Source organism: Geotrypetes seraphini, chromosome 2 (genome assembly GCF_902459505.1).
Source record: "Geotrypetes seraphini chromosome 2, aGeoSer1.1, whole genome shotgun sequence".
Lineage (NCBI taxonomy): Eukaryota > Metazoa > Chordata > Amphibia > Gymnophiona > Dermophiidae > Geotrypetes > Geotrypetes seraphini.
This window is the reverse complement of record NC_047085.1, coordinates 473,342,079-473,365,682: the sequence shown is the minus strand read 5'-3', so window position 1 is coordinate 473,365,682 and position 23,604 is coordinate 473,342,079. Positions and strand designations below refer to the sequence as shown.

The following is a 23,604-nucleotide window of genomic DNA, read 5'->3' as shown; positions in this document are numbered from 1 at the left end:
TGTAAATATTCTCCCAGTTTTTCTGCAGAAATGTATAACCCTGAGAAACTAATTCAGCAGAATGGGATCCAGCCTGTCCAATGCCCCCGTCTTGGGCACCATGCAGTAAGTGGAACAACGTCCCTTAGTTCCTGAAGAACTACAAGAACTGCCCTGAGGACCAGTAACACTTAAAAGGGAAACACAAAACATAGAGACTCCAAGAACGAACCGGAAACCTGAGGAGGATGCAAAGTTGCAAGCTTCCTGAAAAATGTTCACAGCCCCCTGACCTGACATTATGGCATCTTCCCCCTCATGAGAAAGCCTGAAGAGTCATTGGAAAAAGTCAAGATCCCCTCAGAATGAAGTGCAGAATGTCAGGGAACGACAGGATGAGAACTGTAGGATGTATAAGAAGAAAGAAATTCTCCTAGGAAAAATCAAGTTTCGCAATGTAAAGAGGAGTATACTGGAACCATGAAAACAGTACTAACTCCATGCAACGTGAGCGAAATACGTATGTCCTTTAAAGTGAATACGTACTAGACGCAATCAAGATGCTGCATCTACCGCCCCGTGGAAAACAACAGCATCCTAACAGGTATCAGACAAAGCTCACATCGCTAATGAGAGCTTCAAGGATGAGGCTAACAGCCACATAGCGAGTGCTCCTCTGCGGGTTTGATAGAATAGGTAACTGGCTCCTGGTTAGAAGGAGATGTACAGCCCTTCCTGTGTGGTCAGGGGGTCCATCTAGCATGTGCCATGAGAAAATGGCGACAAGAGAAACCAGCGTGATAAACATGGAAATCTGAAGTCCAGGCCCCCTCAGAAATAGAGAAAGAGAGTCCTGGCCACAGGAAGATGCAAAGTGTCATGCCCATAGAGATAGCCTGAACTTGGAAACTGTTTGTACTACCTTTAGGCATATATATCTTATGCCACTACTAGACACATGCAGCGCAGCACAGAGGTCCAAATAAGAAGGATAGTTACCAACAGACAAAGGCTCAATCTGCAGGGACCCCAAGAGAGACAATGAGATACCCGTGGGAAATACAGGGCACTATCTTACTGCTGATCTCACTGTGCCGTGATTTGCCATATGTCGCCCCAGTCCGGAGACAAACCGAGACTGGGTGACCTAGCACAGGTCAGAGTCTCTCTGGTAATCTCCTTGAGTGCTAACCCCAAAGTCCGATTAAACTAGCAGCTTCCTTCAAGTGAATACAGCAGGAACACAGACATAGACATATAAATCTGCCCAAGCTTGTCCCAAAGCTGGTGAAACACATACAACTTGTCTGAACTGGAAAGGAGAGAAGCTGCGGCATACCCTGACCAAAGTCAGTTGGAAATAAATTAGAAGAATGGTGCAGTGCTTCCCACAGCGCCAGAAAAAACATGTCCCATCTCATGCGCGCTGCTATAAACCGGCACCTGCACAATCAGCTGCACGTGGCCGCGACAAACACCGACGAAAGAAAGCCTCGGAATAAACAGGACTATTACTGCTGCACTGAAACCCAACGAGGAGAACAAGTGCAAGCATGAAATCGCACCGCTACTGCCGCGCTGTAACCAACAAGGAAGCCAAGCGCGTGCATGCAAAGGGCGGGAAAGTCCCGGCTCCCTCAACGGATTTCTAGTCATAAAACTTAACCTCAATAAAATATCCATTCCTTAAACGTACGTTGACCGAACCCACAGTACTAAGACTCCCAAACAGAACCTGAAGTTAAATAACAGTAAAAAACACATACATACTCACAAGCTTGTTATTAGGGCTGGTTGAAGCCAGTAAGAGCTGGTTGTGCAGCACTAACAGGGCAGAATGTAGCAACTGTGGTCTCCCTTTTTTATTTTTAAACAGAGAAGGGAAAGAAGAAAAAATCGAGACCCAGTCAGACCCTCTAGCAATGGAGGGAGGATGAGGCAGGGACCTGGGGGGGGCCCAGGTGTAACCCCTAAATCCGGCAACGTTCAGCCAGATATCCCTGTCTCACTGAAGAGAAACCTCAACAGGAGAAATAGAATGGCAGTCTCACTGAAGAGAAACCTCAACAGGAGAAAATAATTTTCCAGTCACAGCCAGAATTCAGGAGCTAGTTGAATAGCGACCATCACCTGCTGGGAGATAGAGCATACTGAAGATACAGGAGGAGTGCCAGCCAATAGGACCACCTGTTAATCAGTTTCTCTATCTCCGTTTGCTGGTGTGCTATCCCATTGGTCTCTGGATTCATCTGCTGCTGTTGCTAAGGAAAAGTGCTTAAAAACTTTTCAGTTACACTATACAGCCTATGAACTCCAGAAGGAGACTCTTATTTGGCATAAAGGAAAGATTGAAGCAAGCATTAGCAGTGAATCTTAGGGATTGAAATCATATCTAAGATACCCTAAAATGCAATTGAAGTTCATTCTTGTCATGATATGCACAAAGTTAACTCATTTGGATACATTGCCATGAAACAAAACCTGTGTAACTGATTGACAGCTAAACCTTGTTCATTTAAAATAAGATGACTCTTTTTATGTCATAAAGTTGATAATGGGAAGAGGGGCATGTCATTTGGGATGTTAGAGGGACTTATTATGAGACATAAGCATGAATATAACAATTTGGCTGACCTGCAGACTGAACCTCTGTGAGAGTGACACAACATTTGAATCTAGTGCTTCGTGTCCTTATCTATTTTTTAATGAGAGGAATTATTTTTAAGTGAATTGCAAAAATACTTGCTTGTCATCGCTCAACAAAGCTAAATTGAATCTACTCTTTGAATGTGTCTTTCCAGCAGTGCTAATTATGCTGATATACAGTTTTATTTTAATTACATTAATGCTCTGCTTGACAGTATGACAGGAGTAGCAAACATCAGTTCTGTGGTGACTTTTGGATCAAGAAAAATTTAAATTAACTTCAAACTGAAACCATTCCATTTAGCTTAATCCCATGAGTACTCTTTTGTGGATAGCCTAGAGCAGGGGTGCCCAATACGTCAATCGCGAAGGCAAAGTGAGTCAATTGCAGAGCCCATCCCAGGCTCCATAATAGACTCACATTGCCTTCACAATTTATCAGGCTGATCAGCCTTCCTCTCCCCAACGTCAATTCTGCCATCGGAGAGGAAGTTCCGGACTAGCCAATCGCTGCCTGGCTGGCCCATAACTTCCTTTCCGACGGCAGAATTAATGTTGGGAAGAGGAATGCTGGTCAGCCTGACGCAGGAAAGCAGGGAGAGCATGGGGTGGCGGTGGCTTGGGGGCCTGTTCCCCGATGGCGGCGGCAGTGGCTTGTGGGAGGGCAGGGAAAAAGAAAGAAAGGAGGTAGGCAGGGAGACAGAAGGAAAGAAGGGAAAAAGAAAGAAAGGGGGCATGAAGAGAGAAAAAAAGAAAGGGAGGCACGGAGAAAGAAAGGGCAGGGAAAGAGGAAGAAAAAGTTGGGGGAGGGAATGAGGTCTGGAGGAGAAGAAGCATACAGGCTGAAAGAAGGGAAGAAATATTGGATGCACAGTCAGAAGAAGAAAGTGCAACCAGAGACTCATGAAATCACCAGACAACAAAGGTAGGAAAATTATTTTATTTTCAATTTAGTGATCAAAATGTGTCCGTTTTGAGAATTTATATCTGCTGTCTATATTTTGCACTATGGCCCCTTTTACTAAAGCACAATAGCAGTTTTTAGCGCAGGGAGCCTATGAGCGTCGAGAGCAGCCTGCGGCATTCAGCGCAGCTCCCTGCGATAAAAATTGCTATCTTGGTTTAGTAAAAAGGGAGAGGGGTATATTTGTCTATGGTTGTTACTGAGGTGACAATGCATAGAGTCATCTGCCTTAACCTCTTTGAAAAAACCCTGGAATATAAATGATAATTAACATTTTCTCTGCGTACAGTGTGCTTTGTGGTTTTTTTTAAATTTTATTGTTGGTAGATCATTTTGACTTGGTCATTTAAAAGTAGCTCACAAGCCCAAAAAGTATGGGCACCCCTGGCCTAGAGACATAGACATACATACTGGAAGGGGGTGTAACACTGAGGCTATATTGTATTGCATTAGCAAGTATAGAGCTTGGAGGTGGGGCTGGAAATTGGTTTGTTTGGCCCCTCCAACCAAATAGATGTGCTCTTGAGACCCAATGCACTTGCAACAATCAAGTCCTGGAATTTGCTATCCTCTATGTTGCCTTGTCATGTTTGTATTAGAGAAGTTTGGCATTGTGTCACAAGGGATTGCTTTTGCATTGATAAGTTTAACGAATGTGTTAAATCAGTGTTCTTCAACTGCCAGTCTGCAAAAATTTCCTGCCAGTCTGTGAAGGATTCGGGTCCCCTCCAGGCAGTTATCATCAGTGTATCACAAACTGTTTACAGGGCAGGAAGAGATGCTCCAGCACCTGCATCAGCTGACTTGCTCCTACCGTCGCATATGCCAGGACTCTTACCGTCATGTATGCTGGGACTCCTGCCTTTCTTGGCTTCTCTCCGCACCCCCGGACCAGCAGCGGCAACTTTGTGTGCTTTAAACTTCACCACACAGCTGCCGCTAGCAATAGTTTAGATGCAGTTTCATGAGGTAGCCTCAGGGCCTTTGCTAGGCTGGCCCACTTCAATGATGCGTGGCGGGCCAGCCTAGCAAAGGCCCTGAGGCTGTCTGATAAAACCACAGCTAAAGTAATGTGGCAGCTGTGTGGTGAAGTTAAAAGCACACAGCTGCTGCTAGGCTAGAGAAAGGAAAGGTGTTTCTGGAGAGGGAAGGGCGAAGGGGTACTGCTGGACAGGTGAGGAAGAAAAAAAAGAAGGAAACAGCTGGCAGGGAGATTAGAGGAGGAGAAGGGGTCAGGGTGGAATGGAGAGATCAGATGAGGAAAAGGGGAGAGACAGAGGAACAAGAAAGTAGAGAGAGATTGATTTTGGGAAGGGGGTCAGCAGAGAAATAAGGAGAAAGGGACAAAGATGCTAAATCTGGTGTAGGATAAATTAAAATGAAGAGAGCAGTGAAGCTGGAATGAATCATGTAAAAATGAGAGAGGGGGCGCAGGCTGGATGGAAAGGGGAAAGGGGCATAGAAAGAAGACAGACACCATATGGAAGGGGCAGATGCTGGATTGAAGAGACAGAGAGGACAGACGCTGGAAGGAAGAGAGTGAAAAGACGATGAAAGCAAAAACCAGAGACAACAAAAGGTAGAAAAAAATAATTTTATTTCTGTTTTGTGATTAGAATATATCAGATTTGAAATATGTATCCTGCTAGAGCTGATGTTAGACATAACTGGGGACAACAAAGCCCAGGATGTGCTTCTTTAGCTTCCAGCTGACTTAGGGCTCTCTCTGACCAGGGGACAGGTACCCTAGTTGCACTTCCCTAACACTATTCCTGTCATGTGTGACTGTGATATTCTGTTAACATGATATTTCTGTGTATCATTCTGTAATAAATTGGCTTATTCAGTTTTCTTGATAGTAGAGGAGATATATGTGAAGGGGAGGGGAGACAGGAGTTTTGTTGATGCTTGCAATGTATTATTTGTATTTATAAAATGACAACTGTATAGAATATTGCTTCTTTTTATGCTTTAATAAAATGCGTTCAATATAAAATCATAACTATTTGGGGTTTGTGCGGATGGGATCAGATGGTTTGCGGGAACCGAGCTCGCAGGGACAGGGTGGAGACGGGGGTTTAGTATTTCAGTCTTAATAGTTTGCCAGTCCACAAAATAATTCTTTTATATTTCCGCCAGTCCATAGATGTAAAAAGGTTGAAGAACACTGTGTTAAATGGTGGAGAAGCCTAATGGTTATTGCAGTGGACTCAAACTGGGTTTGATTTTCACAGCAGCTCCTTGCCACAGGTACAAAATGTAAATTGTGGGGAATTCAAAAAAGTGTGGGATGACCACAAAGGATTTCTAATTAGAATATGAATGGGCAAACTTTCATGACCTGACTCCCACAAAGGAGATGGTTTGGATAAGCTAGAGTGAGCTTCAACGGCAACTCCAGTAGTTGGAACCTAAGGACAGTACCAGGTGAACTTCTAATGTCTATGGTCCAGAAATAACAAATAAAAAAGACATTTTAATTTAATTATTAATTGTAGTGCACATAATTACAGGGCAGACTGGATGGACCGTTGAGGTCTTTATCCACTGTCATTTACTATGTTACTATGTGAGCTCACTAGGGACAGAGAACATACTCGAATATAGGATAAGATTTTTGGGCCAAAAAAATGGCCTTAAAAATGGGGGTCTCGTCCAATATTCGGGTCATCACCTGACCCCCCTCCCGGACTTGATGCTGACCTCTGGTAGGCCGGGATAGGAGGGATCCCTCCCATCCCAGCCAAAACTAACAATTTTTTTTTTACACACACACCCTTCCTCCACGTACCTCTTCTCGCATCCCTGGTGGTCCAGCGGTGTATGGGCAGGAGTGAACTTTCCACGCTCCTGCCTTGCGCTGCGCCCCTCCTTGCCCTCCAATCTCACGGCCAGTGGCACGCAGAAGTGAGCTTCTCGAGCTCCAGCCCAGCCCTGCGCCGCTCCCTGAATGGCTGCCGCCAGTTCTCATGGGGCTTGCGAGAACTGGCAGCAGCCATTCAGCAAGTGGCGCAGGGCCAGGCTAGAGCTTGAGAAGCTCGCTCCTGCGTGCCACTGGCCGTGAGATCGGAGGGCACAGAAGGAGGGGTGCAGCGCAAGGTAGGAGCTCAGAAAGTTCGTTCCTGCCTATACACCGCTGGACCACCATGGATTTGAGAAGAGGTATGCAGGGGGGGGGAGGGGAGTAAAAAAATTGTTAGTATTGACTGGGACGGGAGACAGGAGGGATCCTTCCTGTCTTGGCCTACCACTAGAACACCAGAGGGGGAAGGGTACAGTGCAGGAAGGTGGGACATGGTGCAGAGCCTGGCAAGTAGTGAGGGGGGCTGGGTTCAGAGTAGTGAGGGGGACTGGGTTCAGAGCCTGGCAGGGAGGGGGGCTGGCTGCATAGCTTGGTAGGACAGGGAGGGAAGGGGGGCTGGGTTCAGAGCCTTTCAGGGCAGGGAGGGATGGAGGCTGGGTGCAGAACCTAGCAAGTAGTGAGGGGGTGGGTGCACAACCTGGCAGGGAGGGGGGCTGAGTGCAGAGCCTGGCAGGGGAGGACATGAGGGAGGGGACACTGGGTGCAGATCCTGGCAGGGCTTGGCACTTGAATATTAAGCCCCGTCTTGTAGTGAAGTCAACTATTTTTCCTCCTTTTGGGGGGGAAAAATAGGGGTCTCAACTTATATTCGGATTGACTTATATTCGAGTACACTTCTCCCTCCGAATCCACGGTTTCAGTATCCACAGATTCAGTTATTTGCGATTTTTTTTTTACAAAAAAAACTATTTTCATTTTTGGGCTATTTTTAAGCTGTCCAAGCCTCCCCGGAACCTTACCTGGTGGTCTAGCAGTGAAGCGGGGCAGGAGTGATCTTCCTATGCTCCTGCCCCGTGCAGAGCCGTCATCAGAATGGCTGCCGTGAGTTCCCATTGTGGTCTCGAGACCACCAGGTAAGGTTCCGGGGACGCAGGATGGAGGCGGGGATGGGTCAGAGCTGGCCGAGAAGTTATTTGCAATTTTTCACACTTCGCGGTCCTGCTCTGCACCTAACCCCCGCAAATACCGAGGAAGAAGTGTATATACGGTACCTGCATTTATGTAAACCATTTTGGTTGTATCACAGAAAGGTGGTATATCAAATCTGTGACTACCCTTTTTCCTGCTAAATTTCTGCTGTACACATGTGTAGAAAAGAAACAATATTATGTCTTTGTTTCAAAGAGTGGAAACTTTTTATGCCACCTCATGACTTCTCCACCCAGTGCCATAAGACTGAAAGAGGATTAACCAAATCCAGCATGGGGGATTTGTGGCCAGTGAAGCTTTGGCAATGCCAATGTTTTAGAGCATTTTGTTGTCACATACTGCGAGTGGGGGTGCTGCGCAGCTCATGGGGAGGGGGAAGATAATCATGACTGGTAAGTTGAATACCGTCAACAATACTTGGAGTCTTAGTTATGTCCACATATCATCCCTATCCTGTTTGGCTGCCTATATGGTTGACATGGTGGAGAATTGACACCAGCATTTGAACACAGGTGAGTGGGACCCACACTGAGTGGCGGGTGCAGCTCTGACCACCTTTTTGGACAGACTGGATGGATGGTGTGGGTCTTTTTCTGCCATCATTTACTGTGATTTGGTAAAGGAGTTAATATTTGCACGGAACATCTGTCGCATAGTGAACTTTGTCAGTAAAACAGTTGACGCTTAGAGCCATGCATTTTAGCTTCCAAATGTAAGGTGTGTAAGCTCTTCCATATTGTGTTCTGGTCTTGTTGATCGTTTTCCTGGGTTTTTAACCTTGAAGTACGATAGAATATTGAACACCTTAGGTAAAAAAGAGCTAATCAAGTTCAACCCCCAGCCCCTCCTCCAACACAGACCACAACCTAGCTTGAAACAATATGGTAAATTTTAACAGGTTTTCAAATGATGCCATGGGTAGTGTAGTATTTAAAGTCTTGTGCCCTGGCTCCCTGGCTAGAGCTAGGGGAAAAGTGCTATTTATGGCTCACTGCTAATGTTAAGGAATTTCTATTTTTACTCTGCTCTTGATGTTGTGCAGTCTTACATCTCATTTCTCTTCATGTTGTTGTGACAGGCCTCCAAATTCCAAACTACAGTATGCTCCTGAAGTTGCAACAGAGCTCCTGTGGCATAGAGCAAAACATTCCTGGGGGGAGGGGGAGAATGGTTTTCTGCACCACCTTTTGCTTCTGCATGAGCAGTTAAACTTGATTATTTTGGATTCTGTACCCTTGCCTTATTTAAAAATAAACACACACTATTTTGAGTATTTGGTTATGCAACACAAGCTTGATTCAAGGAGCAAGACTTTTAAAAATCCCAATTTTGACTCATGCTGATATAATACATTGCATGGCAAACAAATGTTACCTTTGAAAATTAAATTTTACTTGGCAAGCCCAGGTCTATCCAATTAGTCATTCAGTTTTCTTAATGAAGCCCATACAGAGTAATTTTCAGTAGTCATATATATACCTGAGTAAACAGACTGTCTCACAATTGATCTCCCAAGTAAAACTATGCACCAGGATCAACAAATGCATTTTTTCTTCCTGGGAACATCAGACAGGCTCAGAGGTGGGGTTAGGTCAGGGGAGACAGCATGTTTTTCAGCGTAAAAGTATCTGAGCAGATTATTTGTGGATATATTTTCTCTAAGCAGCTTTCAAATGAAAAGTACATGTGCACTCTTACCCGTGAGAACTGCTGTAAATTTTCCAGAAAGAAATACCAACAAATTCTGCGTTTACTTGCATTGTTCTGAGACTTAATATAAAAAGAGGTGGGCTGATTCTTTGAAGCAGGCTGCTAATAGTCTTGAAATAGATTTCCATGTTGAGATTATTTAAGGTTTAGGAAGGACCTCAAACCCTTTTTATTTTCATAAGGCCTTTTCTAATAGTGTGAAATGCATTGGGGGTTCAAAGTTGTTGTTTTTTTTGGGGGGAGGGGGATAAATTATGTCATAGATTAAGTTATTAAAAAACTAAACTAAACAGATCAAAAATATTAAGGCGTTATTTTTGTAGGACATTAGAAGAAACACTTGTTAGACTAGAATAGCAGTATGCTTTACCAGTATTTTTCAACCTTTTTACAACTATGGACTGGCAGAAATAAAATAATTATTTTGTGGACCGGCGGTTGAAGACCACTGGGCTAAGTTGTGGGCCAGACCCCGCCCATCTCTACCCAATCTCCACCCCAGGCCCCGCCCCCCATAATAGTACTAATTGCACCTTGCACGTCCCATGCCTCATCTGGAAGCCTTCCCTCTGATGTTGCAACGTCAGAGAGAAGGCTTCCAGTTCAGGCGCAGGATGCCCGTAGGAGCCACTGCCCGTGGCTTTGTGCACTGAATCAGTTAGGAAGAGGGAGCTGGCTCGAAGATAATGCTGCATCGATCGCACCGTGGACTGGCGGTCGAAGAACACTGTTTTGGGCCTGATGCACATGCTGGCCCTTTGGACCGGCAGGAAATTTCTGTGGACCAGCACTAGTCCATGGACCGGTGGATGAAGAACACTGTGCTATACCACAGTGTCTTGTCAGTAGTCCCATTTTTTAAAAAATTTTTAGTAATGAATATGCATAACTGTGCTTTGAAACTGCAATATATCTTCAATAAATATCTTTGTCTTCAAATAAATGTTACTTTGGTAATCGGCAAACTTAGGGCTCCTTTTACTAAGCTGCGATAGCGGTTTTAGCAAGCGCTAAAGACGCTAACACCAGCATTGAGCTGGCATTAGTTCTAGCTGCATAGTGTGGGTTTAGCGCACGCTAAAATTCTGCGCGCTCTAAAAACGCTATCGCAGCTTAGCAAAAGGAGCCCTTAGCTTTGTGGTCGCGTCGGGGAGGGAATAAACAAGCCAACACGATCATGTTTTACCACCAGGGCTGTTTTCAAGGCTCTCTCTCCCCTTTTTCCTTTCAAAGCTCAGACAAAAAGGGGAGAGAGCCTTGAAATAGCCCTGGTGGCGAAACATGATCGTGTCGGCTTGTTCATTCCCTCCCCGATGCAACCACAAAGCTAAGTTTGCTGATTACTAAAGTAATATTTATTTGAAGACAAAGATATTTATTGAAGATATACTGCAGTTTCAAAGCACAGTTATGCACATCCACTACTAAAAGTTTTTTTAAAACGGAACTACTGACAAGACACTGTGGTATAGCATACTGCTATTCTAGTCCAACAAATGTTTCTTCTAATGTCCTACAAAAATAACGCTTTAATATTTTTGATCTGTTTATATAAGCTAGTTATATAAGTTTTTAAATATCTTATGCTTATTTAAAAATCTTTTCATTTTGAGTGCCTTTGATACTATTTAGATAGTTTAAGCAATGTAATAGTTATAAGTTATACCATAGTCATGTAAGTTATGTCATAGTTTAATGGGTGTGCGGGAACTTTTAATTTTGTTTTTTTTTTAATTGTATTTCATTTGTTTGTTGTGTAGAATGATTCTGTACGTGTGTATTGTTCCCCGCCTAGATTTGTAGATAAGCGGGTTATAAATAATTTTAAATAAACTGGTATTGGCTGTAAGTGGGATTTCTCATTAAAATTTTGGAGTTGATAGGGAGGCAGGGAGCGACTGGATTGGGTACTGATTTGTGGTTGGGGTTTGTTGTGGTTGTTATTTAATGTTACCCTTCTTCTTGCTTTAAATGATCAAGAATGAGAATGCTGTTTTAATTTATTGTAAGTAATATAGATAACATCCAGAGTTCAATTTATGATTCAATTGGGACAGTCCACTCCTATCATATCTTCCAATGTTTTAAAAAGTCTATTTATACTAGCTGATTAGATATGGGAGAATTTTTCTCCAGTCTATTCCTTTGTAGTTCAGGCCTTAGTAAGAAAAGTTGCATCTTCCCATTGTATCTTCTTAGACTCATGTCCTACTTATCTTTTGAAATCTTCTTTTGATCTTATAGTTTAGCATACAACTTGGTTACAGGGTATGCTTTCATCAGGCGTGTTCCCTCTGCCTAAAAATTGAAGCATGGTTTCCAGTGTCTGATGTAATTATAGACTAGTCACTAGTATTCTAGTTTTCACTAAACAGCTAATATGGTATTTCTTTACACTTCTCAGTTATAACACAGAAACCTTTTAAGGATATTGGTTTATGCAGTAGAAACTTTGATGTGTAAGGGACATCAGGTGATTATTATGGACCTTTGACTAAGTCAACTATTTACTTGTACTACTGAAATTGAATGAATTAGAAATTCCCAATAGAGTACTTCAGTGGTGTAAAGAATTTTTTAACTACGGTAGTAAGACTGAGAGGTAAAATGTTCCTCAAGGCTTTGCACCATCTCCGATTTTCTTCAACATTCTTATGGGATTTTTTGGTGACAGTCTATCCAACTTTTGGAGTTATGGTAATGATACGCCATTATTACCAGTATTTTGAATCTCATCTGAAACAATCACAATTCTGCAAAATTGCTTTTCTCATTTCTTGAAACCGAATAAAGAAGACTAAACATCTTATATTTACGATTTCTGCAGAACTTAAGACCATTTCAAAGTTTAACTAGTTGTATTAGATGTGTGTATATATATATATATATATATATATATATATATATATATACTGTATATGCATTGATAGTCAATGATTATCTTGCGAGGTTTCAAATAGGATATATATACTGTGTATATCAATGCAGATGTTAATGCCTTGGTCCACAAGGCATTTTGGAGATTAGAAAATTTAAGACAATTAGTTGTTTTATAGTCGATCAATTCAAGATTATTGTATGACGTTGGTTTGAAATGTTTGGTAAAAAAGCAAGTTAAACTTGGTCTCCATTGAGGGCTATACTCTTAATCCAGTGAGGTTCCAGTTTTTTTGTGTTATAGGAAAAATAGCTTATGAAAAAACTGGAAACTTGCTGATGTATGGCCCTCGATGGATATTGTTTAACTTGTTTTTTTACCAAACTTTTCAAACCACACTCGTTTACTCTTATATAATGTCTCAGATTTTTGTAACATCTTTTATGTAGGCTGTTCTCATTAATTATGCAACAGGTTACAAACTTTACACAATATTCCCCCCCCCCTTTTATAAAAATGTAGTGTGGTTTTTAGTGCCAGCTGTGGCAGTAACATCTCTGACACCCATGGAATTCCTATGAGTGTTGGAACTGTTACCACTGTGGCCGGTGCTAAAAACCATGCTACAGTTTTGTAAAAGTAGGGTATAGAGTTTAGATTGTTGTGCAATGTAAGGAAAGCTACGGGAGCTCATGGCAGCCATTTCCTATGAGTGATCTGCACGGGGCAGGAGCGTAGGAAGATTGCTCCTGCCCCGAAAACCCGCTAGACCACCAGGTAGGGCTTAAAAATAGGCAAAAAAATTAAAATCGCCCCCCCCCCCAAAAAAAAAAAAATCACAAATAACCGAATCCGCGCATGCTGAAACCGCGGATTCGGAGGGAGAAGTGTATGTGTCTTAGCTTGCATATTGTTATGAAGACTTTTCGGATGCCATGGTTGATCTGTAATTGAAAAGAGCCATGTCTATCTATAGTGACCCCTAATACTTTTAGTGAAGATTCTAGTAAGTAAGTTAGGAGGTTAATTTTTATTTTGGTTGCTGTAGGTTGTTTATGGTTCTCCATTAATAGGAAAAGTACTAGTGTATAAACTACAACACAATACCCCAGCAGTATATATAAATATATAGTAGAGAACCAATGCATATACTGCTATTACCCAGCACTACACTTCTACATATAAGCCCAAACAACTAGAAGGGCTTGGGTCTCAGAAACGGAGCCTACGCGCAGCAGTGACACTCACAAACTGGAAGAAATCAGCGTAGTACAATTGCTCCAACTCCAATCATTGACCCCCATACATATTTTTTTAAAGCATTTTCAGAAAGCACTTAAAACAGCTAACCCACAATCGGGTCGCAAAAAGGAAGTGTAAGCTAGACACTAAGAAAAACAGCAACCAAATTACTTAGCTTTTTAGTGGTTGACTTTGCTGATTTTGCTGATTTAACTTTATAAAGGAGTGCAGTCGCTAGTGTAAATTTGCCGACGCGGCCAGCGTTTCGCGGAATCATTAATCAAAAGTATCCGCTGCGTCAGGGCCACCAGGACATTCAAGAAGTCAAAGCTTCAATTCCAGCACTCGGTCACAGAATTTCAAAGCTTTGAAATTCTGTGACCGAGTGCTGGAATTGAAGCTTTGACTTCTTGAATGTCCTGGTGGCCCTGACGCAGCGGATACTTTTGATTAATGATTCCGCGAAACGCTGGCCGCGTCGGCAAATTTACACAAGCGACTGCACTCCTTTATAAAGTTAAATCAGCAAAATCAGCAAAGTCAACCACTAAAAAGCTAAGTAATTTGGTTGCTGTTTTTCTTAGTGTCTAGCTTACACTTCCTTTTTGCGACCCGATTGTGGGTTAGCTGTTTTAAGTGCTTTCTGAAAATGCTTTAAAAAAATATGTATGGGGGTCAATGATTGGAGTTGGAGCAATTGTACTACGCAGATTTCTTCCAGTTTGTGAGTGTCACTGCTGCGCGTAGGCTCCGTTTCTGAGACCCAAGCCCTTCTAGTTGTTTGGGCTTATATGTAGAAGTGTAGTGCTGGGTAATAGCAGTATTTGCATTGGTTCTCTCCATTAATAGGAACCATGTTTTTTCTATGTTTAATTTTAGTCTATGATCCTTCATCCAGGATTCTATTGTTTTGAAGATATTTTATTTTGTTTGTTTTTTACTTACTTTAGTTAGTGCGTTTTCAACTGGTAGAAAGAGAGTGATATCTTCCGCATAACTATATGAAGCTATGCCTATTTTGTCTAAGATGCAATTGCGGGAGCCAAGATACTGTATAGATTGAACAGTATCAGTGATAATGGTGAGCCCTGCAGAACACCACAGGGGCTTGACCAGGCTTCTGATACTCCTTCCATAGTTTTAACCCGATATTTCCTGGATCGAAGGAATCCCTGAAGCTACATGTAGACCCTTCCAGTTATTCCTACTGCTTCTAATATCTGTAATAACCTGGGATGATCTACCAAGTCAAAGGCTGAAGATATATCAAATTGAATGATTAATCTCTTCCGACCTTCACTTGGCTGTTGTCACTTTAACTGTTGTCTTGCTGTATCTAATAATGTTCCCAGTAGTGTCTCTGTACTGTGGTTCGTTCTAAATCTAGATTGGGAAGGGTGTAGTAAGGGGTGATCATCCAAGTATTTTGATAGATGTGATTATACAACCCTTCCATGATTTTTACCTATAGGGGTATGGAGGCGATTGGCCTGTAGTTAGAAGGTAAGGCTCTTTGGTCTTTCATTACAGGGGTGATGATTATTTTGCTAAAATCTGTAGGGAACTGACTAACTGATAACATAGATTGTGTCCAGTCTAGGATTTTTGTCCAAAATTGCAGCGAGGATGTTTTTAATAGATATAATGGGCAACAGACAAGTTCGCATGAGGAGTGTGCATACTTCCATTATATTTTTTCTTTTTGTTCTGCTTGGAAGGCTTTTTCTACACAGCATCAGTAAAAGCAGCATACCTCATGGACCAGATTGGTATTTATTCATTTCTCCAACCCTTATTGTGTTGTATTGCTAGCATTTATTAATGGTATCCAAGCATTTTTCTTCTTTGTGGCAAAAAGCTTGACTAATTTTACCTTCTAAGACTTAAATGATTTGACTCTACAGCATTTTGAAATTCTATCTGAACATTAGTCTTTGTCCGCTGCTCTGAATTCTGATCCTAAATGTTGTTGCTTCACCCTTATACAAATCATTACCTTCTCTATGTATAGCACTGTCTCTTCTTTTATGTATGTTGTATGAAATCAAGTACTGTAGTTTGCTTTTTCTAAAAATGATAATAGGGTTATATCTTATAGTTGGGCAGGTATTCTGTATTCAATATTTCTTGTATGTTTTTGTTTGCTGTGTGAGAAACGAATGAACTGTGTTTTCTTTGTAAAAATAGAACTTCGTATCTTTATCCAGGTACTGCGCATGGAGAGTCAGAGACTAGAGAATGCATTTACTACAATGCCAACTGGGAGCTAGAGAAGACAAACCAAAGTGGTGTTGAGCGTTGTGAAGGAGAAAAAGACAAGCGTCTTCATTGTTATGCATCTTGGAGAAATAACTCTGGCTTCATTGAGCTGGTGAAGAAAGGTTGCTGGTTGGATGACTTCAACTGCTATGACAGGTAAGTGCAAAAATTATCATACTGTTAGTTATAAGCTGGTACGAGGGACCACTGAAAAGTTCTCAGCCCAACTAACAAAGTTGGGGTAATTTCCATCAAGGGCTATACACTTAGTCCAGTGATTTTCCACTTTTATCATTCCATCAGAAAAATACAGAACGAAAATAGTGGAAACTTGCTGGGCTAAGTGTATAGCCCTCGATGGAGACTGCCTCAACTTTGTTGATTGGATTGAGAACTTTTCAGCGACACCTCATATGCAAGGTCATCCAAAAGTGAAGGCAAGCTGCTTAGATGACCCATTCCTGAATTTCTAAAATGTTTTTGGATATAGTGGTAGGGTAACCACGTTAGTTCACAAAGGGTAACTTTCGAAAGCTCATTACAAAATGTATTAAGTTAATCCAATAAAAAAGGTTCCATCATATTTTCTTTTCTTTTCTTTCCTTTCCTTTGTTTTGTTTTATTTCTATTTATTATCTTGAAATATTTTTGAATAAACTCGTAAAACAATCCATAGACCAGGGGTGGGCAACTACTGTCCTCAAGGGTCACAACCTAGTTGTATTTTCAAGATTTCCACAATGAATGTGCACGAGAGCTATTTCGCATACAATGGAAGCAGTACATGAAAATCAAACTACCCTTGAAGTTTGACTTAGGGAAGTGGAGAGCACATTGGGTGCTGTATTTCCTACCGTTGCAATCGGACCCACAGCTGTTCATGTTGAAATCACGTGATTATAACTCGCTGGGTTTCCATCTGATATTGAAAGCATTTTTTTAATGCAGTTGAAGCTTTTTCTCCACTGTTAGTAAATGTGCTTCAGTGGGTATCTTCACCACTAGGCTAATAACATTGATATATTTTTTGAGATTGGACTTTTTTGTTATATTATTTTTCTTGAGAGACGTTTAAATACCTATGTGATTTAAAAGCGCATGAGTCGAGCCTCTTTCTTTTGAAAGGAAGCTCTGGAATGAGAGGACATAGGATGAAGTTAAGAGGCGATAGGCTCAGGAGTAATCTAAGGAAATACTTTTTTTACAGAAAAGGTGGTAGATGCATGGAACAGTCTCCCAGAAGAAGTGGTGGAGACAGAGACTGTCTGAATTCAAAAGGGCCTGGGATAGGCACGTGGGATCTCTCGGAGAGAGAAAGAGATAATGGTTGCTGTGGGATGGGCAGACTGAATTGGCCATTTGGCCTTTATTTGCCATCATGTTTCTATATTTCACTTGCTCAGAAGAGTAATCTCTAAGCACAGCTCCTCCTTTCTGTCAAAGCTGCTCTCCCTGCCCCAATCAAATGAGTTGCAGGTCTTCTCATGTCCTGCCAGCTGAGCTAATTAACTGACATGGAGCTCAGCAGAAAGAAAAGTCCCCCCTCCTGCTGACACCCCCCCCCCTACTCCCCTGCCAACACTGCCAGGACTCCCTGAACACTGTCTACAAGAGTGGCAGGAGGGATGGCCACTCCCTACTATCACCACTGCTGCTGAGGTCCCCTGCCCTCCCCTGACAACCTGTCGCCCCCCCCCTGTACTTTTAAATTGAAGGATGCCGGAAGTGGCTGGAAGAGGGCCCACCTATTTAAAATGATGGACCTTCTCCTTTCTGGTGCATCCTGAGAAGCACTGGGAGGAACCTAAGGCCCTAATTGGCTTAGACACTTAAAGCCCTGCCTAGGGAAGGGGCCTTAAGTGTCAGCCAATCAGGACCTTAGGCCCCTCCCAGTGCATTCCAGGATATACTAGGCACAGGCCTAAAGCCCTGATTGACTCAGGCACCTAAAGCCCCGCCCAGGGAAAGGGCCTTGAGTGCCTGAGCCTATCAGGACCTTAGGCCCCTTCCAGTGCATCCCAGGATACACTAGGAAGGAAAAGGCCCGCCTTAGGTGCCTGAGCCTAAGGTGAGCCCGCCTTAGGTGCTTGAGCCAATCAGGACCTTGGGCACCTTCCAATGCATCCCAGGAAACACCAGGAAGGAGAAGGCCCACTATTTTGAATAGATGGGCCTGCTGGCTACAGGGAATGGGCATCCCTCCAGCTGTCCTTCAGTTTCAAGGTAGGGGGCTGTCGGGGAGGGTGCTGAGGACACCAGCGGCAGAAGGAAGTGGGCATCACTCCTTCCGTCTTTCAATTTAAAGGTATGAGGTGGTGGGTTGTCGGGGGAGGGGGCAGGGAATCCTGGTAGTGGGAGGGAGTGGGCATCCCTCCTGCCGTAATTCAATTTAAAGATGTGGGGGCTGTTGGGAGTGGGGAAAGCCGGTGGCAGTAGGGAATGGGCATCCTTCCTGTCGAAGGGTGGGGCATCACATGAAGCGGCCCAAGGGGGGGGGAATCTATGGGAGGGAGGAATCGGTTGTCTTTTTTAAAAATTATTATTAGAGGGGGGGTGTCTGAGCTGTTAAGTCTTACTTTCTTGTTAGTGCCTGAGCCAATCAGCACTCAGGCGATAACTGGAAAGTAAGGCTACAACAGGTCAGACCCTGCCGGAAAATTTTGCCCGCAAATATAGTTCAACGAGGTTTGAGAATCACCTGACAATGATAGACAATCACCCGGAGTGGCCGTTTAAATATTAATGAGACCATTTTAATATTAATGAGCTCGTTGTACTTTATTTGCATGGCAGAGTCGGAGTCTGCTAGAAAGCTCAGAAAAGACCATGGTGAGCTTTTCTGATAATTGACCAGTAAAATACTGGCACACTAAACCTGCTGGAATTGGTTAACGACCATCGTTAAAGGCATGGTAAGATTTGAGAATCTGGCCCTTAGAGGTACTTTTACTAGAAACATGATGGCAGATAAAGGCCAAATGGCCCATTTAGTCTGCCCATCCGCAGCAACCATTATCTTTTTCTCTCTCCGAGAGATCCCACATGCCTATCCCAGGCCCTTTTGAATTCAGATAGTCTCTGTCTCCACCACCTCTTCTGCGAGACTGTTCCACGCATCTACCACCCTTTCTGTAAAAAAAAGTATTTCCTTAGATTACTCCGGAGCCTATCACCTCTTACCTTCATCCTATGCCCTCTCATTGCAGAGTTTCCTTTCAAATGAAAGAGACTCGACTCTTGCGCATTTACATCACGTAAGTATTTAAACGTCTCAATCATATCGCCCCTCTCCCGCCTTTCCTCCAAAGTATACAGATTGAGATCTTTAAGTCTGTTCCCATTAGCAGCGAAAAAATGGGGTCACACAGGACACTGTCCGACATCCTGCAATAACTTGAAAATCTGTGCGCTTTAACAGCACTAAATAAGTTTTCAGTTTTTTGGGGAGCGTAGTGTCATGCTTGGAGGGTGGGAATTCCTGTGTTAATCAAGTATAGCACCTGGAGTGGCCACCTTGAGAGCAGGCTACTGGGCTTGATGGACCATTGGTCTGACCCAGTAAGGTTATTCTTACGTTCTTATGAGTCTAATATTAAGCTCCCTTACCAGCTGATAAGCTCTCCAGCAGACGTGTGCAGAGCAGTGTCCGCCAGAGAGCACCTGCTGGCATTGTTACACCGACACAGAGTGCTGGTGTGCGTCAATTCCCTACAGCAGCTTTGTTTGCCCCCTTCACCTGTGAATTTTCTTTTTAAAAGAAGAAAGTGGCTGGAAGAGGGAGCTGGGCTGTGACAGATACAGAAAGTGAACGCCAGTTTACCATCCCGTTAGCGCAACGCTGCTGTGGAGTGCAGGGCCCCAAACACATCACTGCGAGTTCCCAAGGGCTGCCGTTAATGACATCTACAGCGTCAACTAAAAAGAAAAAAAAATCAACGTGTCCACACTTGTTGCGACACCAATATTGTAACTTAAATTAACTAAAATTTACATTTTGTAATACAGGCAGCTTTCCACTCTATTCGTATGTGTTAAGCTTAACACTACTACGACTTCTATTAGTGAATTATTGGTTCATAGACAAAACCGCCGAAGACAAAGGCGCGCGCCGACAACTGAGCGCAAGACGGAAGCGCGCGCCGAAGAAAAAGATTGTTTTTTAGGGGCTCCGACAGGGGGTTTTGTTGGGGAACCGCCCCACTTTACTTAATACAGATCGCAGCGGCGTTGGGGGGAGGTTTGGGGGGGTTGTAACCGCCCTCATTATACTGGAAACTTAACTGTTTCCCTGTTTTTTAGGGAAAAAGTGAAGTTTTCAGTAAAATGGGGAGGGGTTACAACCCCCCCACAACGCCCCCACAACGCGGCGCGATCTGTATAAAGTAAAGTCCACACCCCCCATCGGAGCCCTTTAAAACAGTCATTTTCTTCGGCGCGCTCCTCCACGTTGCGCTCAGTTGTCTGCGCGCGCCTTTGTCCCGGCGCGCTTTTGACCTGACACCGAATTATTTGCCACTGTCAGTAAGTAGTTATTCATATTTCAAATGCATGTCTTTCAATATTTTCCAAATATTCATTTTGGAAAGCTTTGCTTTAAGCATGGAGGGGAGATTGGCAGCATTTTATGGTTGTAGGCATTTATGTATTTTAGTACGTCTGGCACCACGGTTCTGCCTGCAACGAGCTGCAGATTTTGAGCTATCATTTAAAATTGTAGAGGAAAGTCGCAGCCTCAGTTTTGATTGTATTTGAACTGGATTTAAAAGCAGTGAATACAAGATGGTTTGGCTTTTGTGATGCCTTCTTGTTCTACCGCTAGAGCTTACTATATGATGGTGAAGATACTGTTAATCTTTCACCCCTAGAGGTTTGGTTAAATGTGAGAAAAAGCTTTTAAAATGAGTGTTAATGCAGTGCTCTGCCGAGATAAATTTCTCAGCTCACGTGCAATTCTTGACTCCCAAGGGTGTCCACTGCTGGACTATAGCTTGATATGTAATTTCCCTTATTGCATTTTCTAGAAAATAGTAAATTTAGTATTTAGCCTGTGGCAGAGGTAATGGATTATGGGCCAGAACCAAGGACTAAAAACTCCCCAAATGCTTTTTGCAGTATCATTTATGCAAAAGGTTTTTTTTCCCCCCCTGTGTGTGCAAAATTTAGGCAAAGGATTTTGCCGTAAGTGCTAAATTTAGACCTTGGATAAAACATGCTGTTTATCATCCTGCTACACTAGTGCAGTCCTATGGACCCTTTTCTCCCTACTGGCAGATGAAGATAGAGATACTATTACTGAACTCCTGTCAGTGACATAACCAGTCTAGGAACTGGTTCAGCATGGAAACCTTTCAGTAACTCTCTGCCTCCAGGTGATGTGGTAGATTGGTGCTGCAGGTTTCCTAGATACAGACCTGACTCCCTGGAGCACATTACATAGCCTTTGAGGGCGAGTTCCTTGGCTAGTGTGGCTCTTAGGGTTTGGGTTAGGGTCCTGAGCCTGGTTAGCTTGCAGGGGGTTTGTTTCTCTACAGCCCCAGACCTTACCCTTAGGCTCTGACCTTCATGAACTTTCTGGCACAGGACCTTTCAGAGCAAGGCTCACCGCCACCCACCCCCAGTATGTTCTGCAGCTTAGGATAAACAGAAACCAATTGGTTATTCAACTTTAAGACTTTTTTTTATTTTTAAACAAAAAAGGGCTGAAGGTAGCACTGAAGGAGCAGCACTTATTTCAGACTGCTGGGAGAGGCAGTAGATAGACATGCAAGACCCAGAAGAGAGAGCAGTGTACTCAGGAGGCCCCTTGGGTCTGGAACTACCTTCAGCTCCATTGCTGCAACTCTGGAGGTGATGCCATGGATAGGGGCCCACAGATCTCAGCTTTAGAGGGTACTTCTGTCTTGTCGGGCCCCCCCGGTCCCTATGAATTCAGCGTTAGCCTTCTGCTCTCCAGGTCTCTTTGTCAGAGTCTGACTTGGTGGGACAGTCATGACTGTGCTCAGAGCGGTGGGGGGAACCTTTGGATTCCTCAAGTGGGTAGTAGTGACCACCAGTGGGAGCCTCCAGAGTTGGGTTCCATTGTCTGGGTCAGATCGCTCAAACTTGTTTTCACAGTGATATCTTGGTCCTTCAGTTGCCTGGAAGCCCTGCAGTGGTTCCTTTCCCTTTTGCGGAGGAAAGCTGTCCAGGTTCCCCACCATCATCATTATGAAGTCAGACATCTCCCAGTATGCAGTGGTAGCTCTGAAAGCCAGCTGGCTTTGCAGGTGAGTGAAGATTCATCTTTTGATGCTCTCGGCAGCGCACATTGCATGGATGGAAAAAGTGCAGGTGGATTTTCTCAAATGGGAAGCTGGGGGGTGAGTTCAACCCCTTGGCCTTTCAACTGCTAATGCAGGTGGTGCCACACCAGAATGCAAGATGTTCCCTATTCGGTCTCAAGAAGGAGTGCAGCTCAATGGGCAGAGATACCATATTGCAGTCATTGCTGCTGTAGCAGCCTCTGTTTTCCCCCTGGTCCCTGACTTGCAGAATTCTCAGGTGTTTGGCCAGGATTCAGGTTTCAAGTTTATTAAGTATTTGATATCCCGCCTATCATTATGACTAGGCGGTTTCCATAAGAATAAAAATTGTTACAAACATAGGAGGAGAGAGAAAAAAAAAATCATACTAGGACATATAATCACTAGACCAAATTAAAATAAAAAAAAAATAAAAGGCACAGTGCTGGTGGCTCTGGTCTGGTCCCATCAGTCATCGTATGCAGATCTTGTATGCCTTCTTAGAAGGTTTCCCGCTCCCTTTCCACAGGCTGGGGGATTCTGCAGCAGTTCCTGGTTGAGGAGGAGGATCCAGATTCCTTTTGGTTTATGGCATGGTATATGAGAGGTGCCATCTAAGGAACAGGGGCTACTCACGCACACTCTTATCTACTTTGCTCAAGGCCCAGAGGCAATATACATTCTTGGCATACCCGTATATACTCGAATACAAGTCGAGACCCCCCTTTTTCTCCCCAAAAAGGAAAAAAAATAAAATAAAATGGTTGACTCGAATATAAGTCGGGCAGCTTAATATTCAAGTGTCCTGACCCATCAGGCTCTGCACCCAGCCCCCTTCCTTCCTCCCCTCCCTTGTCAGGCTCTGCACCCAGCATCCTTCCATCCTCCCCTCCCTTGTCAGGCTCTGCACCCAGCATCTTTCCATCCTCCCCTCCCTTGTCAGGCTCTGCACCCAGCATCCTTCCATCCTCCCCTCCCTTGTCAGGCTCTGCACCCAGCACCCTTCCATCCTCCCCTCCCCTGTCAGGCTCTGCACCCAGCACCCTTCCATCCTCCCCTGTCAGGCTCTGCACTCTCCCTCCCAGGTTCTGCCCACTGTCCCCCCTCCCTGCCCTATCTACCTACCTCTGCTAATTTAGTGGAGGTGCAGCGGATCCTCTGCCGATCATTGGTGGAGGTGCAGCAGGCAGAAGCAAGCTTTCTGAACTCCTGCCCCACTGCTAACTGGCTGCGCGGATCCACTTAGTCTAAATCAGCGGCACGAGCAGCAGCGTGATTTGGTGCTGCTTCTCGGTGCTGAGCGGCTTCCTTACTGGCTCCGCTCAGCACCGAGAAGCAGCGCCAAATCACGCTGCTGCCGTGCCGCTGAAATGGACTAAGTGGATCCGCGCAGCTGGTTAGCAGTGGGGCAGGATTTCAGAAAGCTTGCTCCTACCCGCTGCACCTCCACCAATGATCAGCAGAGGACCCGCTGCACCTCCACCAGATCAACAGAGGTAGGAAGATAGGGCAGGGAGGAGGAGGAGGAGGGGGCAGAGCCTGGCCGTGGCGGCCTTAAAAAATTCTGGGAGGGGGCATTGACCCAAATATAAACCTGGACTCCCATTTTTGGGCCAATTTTTTGGCCCCAAAA

General features: G+C 43.9%; 1 protein-coding gene across 5 annotated transcripts in view; it reads left to right on the top strand.

The window, feature by feature from the left end:
• The window catches only part of ACVR2B (activin A receptor type 2B), a 340,318-nt gene that overhangs the window by 213,321 nt on the left and 103,393 nt on the right, over positions 1 to 23,604 (top strand). For all 5 annotated transcript variants that reach the window (XM_033931707.1, XM_033931706.1, XM_033931705.1 and 2 more), the window contains one exon: positions 15,639 to 15,846. In XM_033931707.1, the coding sequence (XP_033787598.1) occupies positions 15,639 to 15,846 (208 nt within the window). The remainder of the gene's footprint in view (positions 1 to 15,638; positions 15,847 to 23,604) is intronic.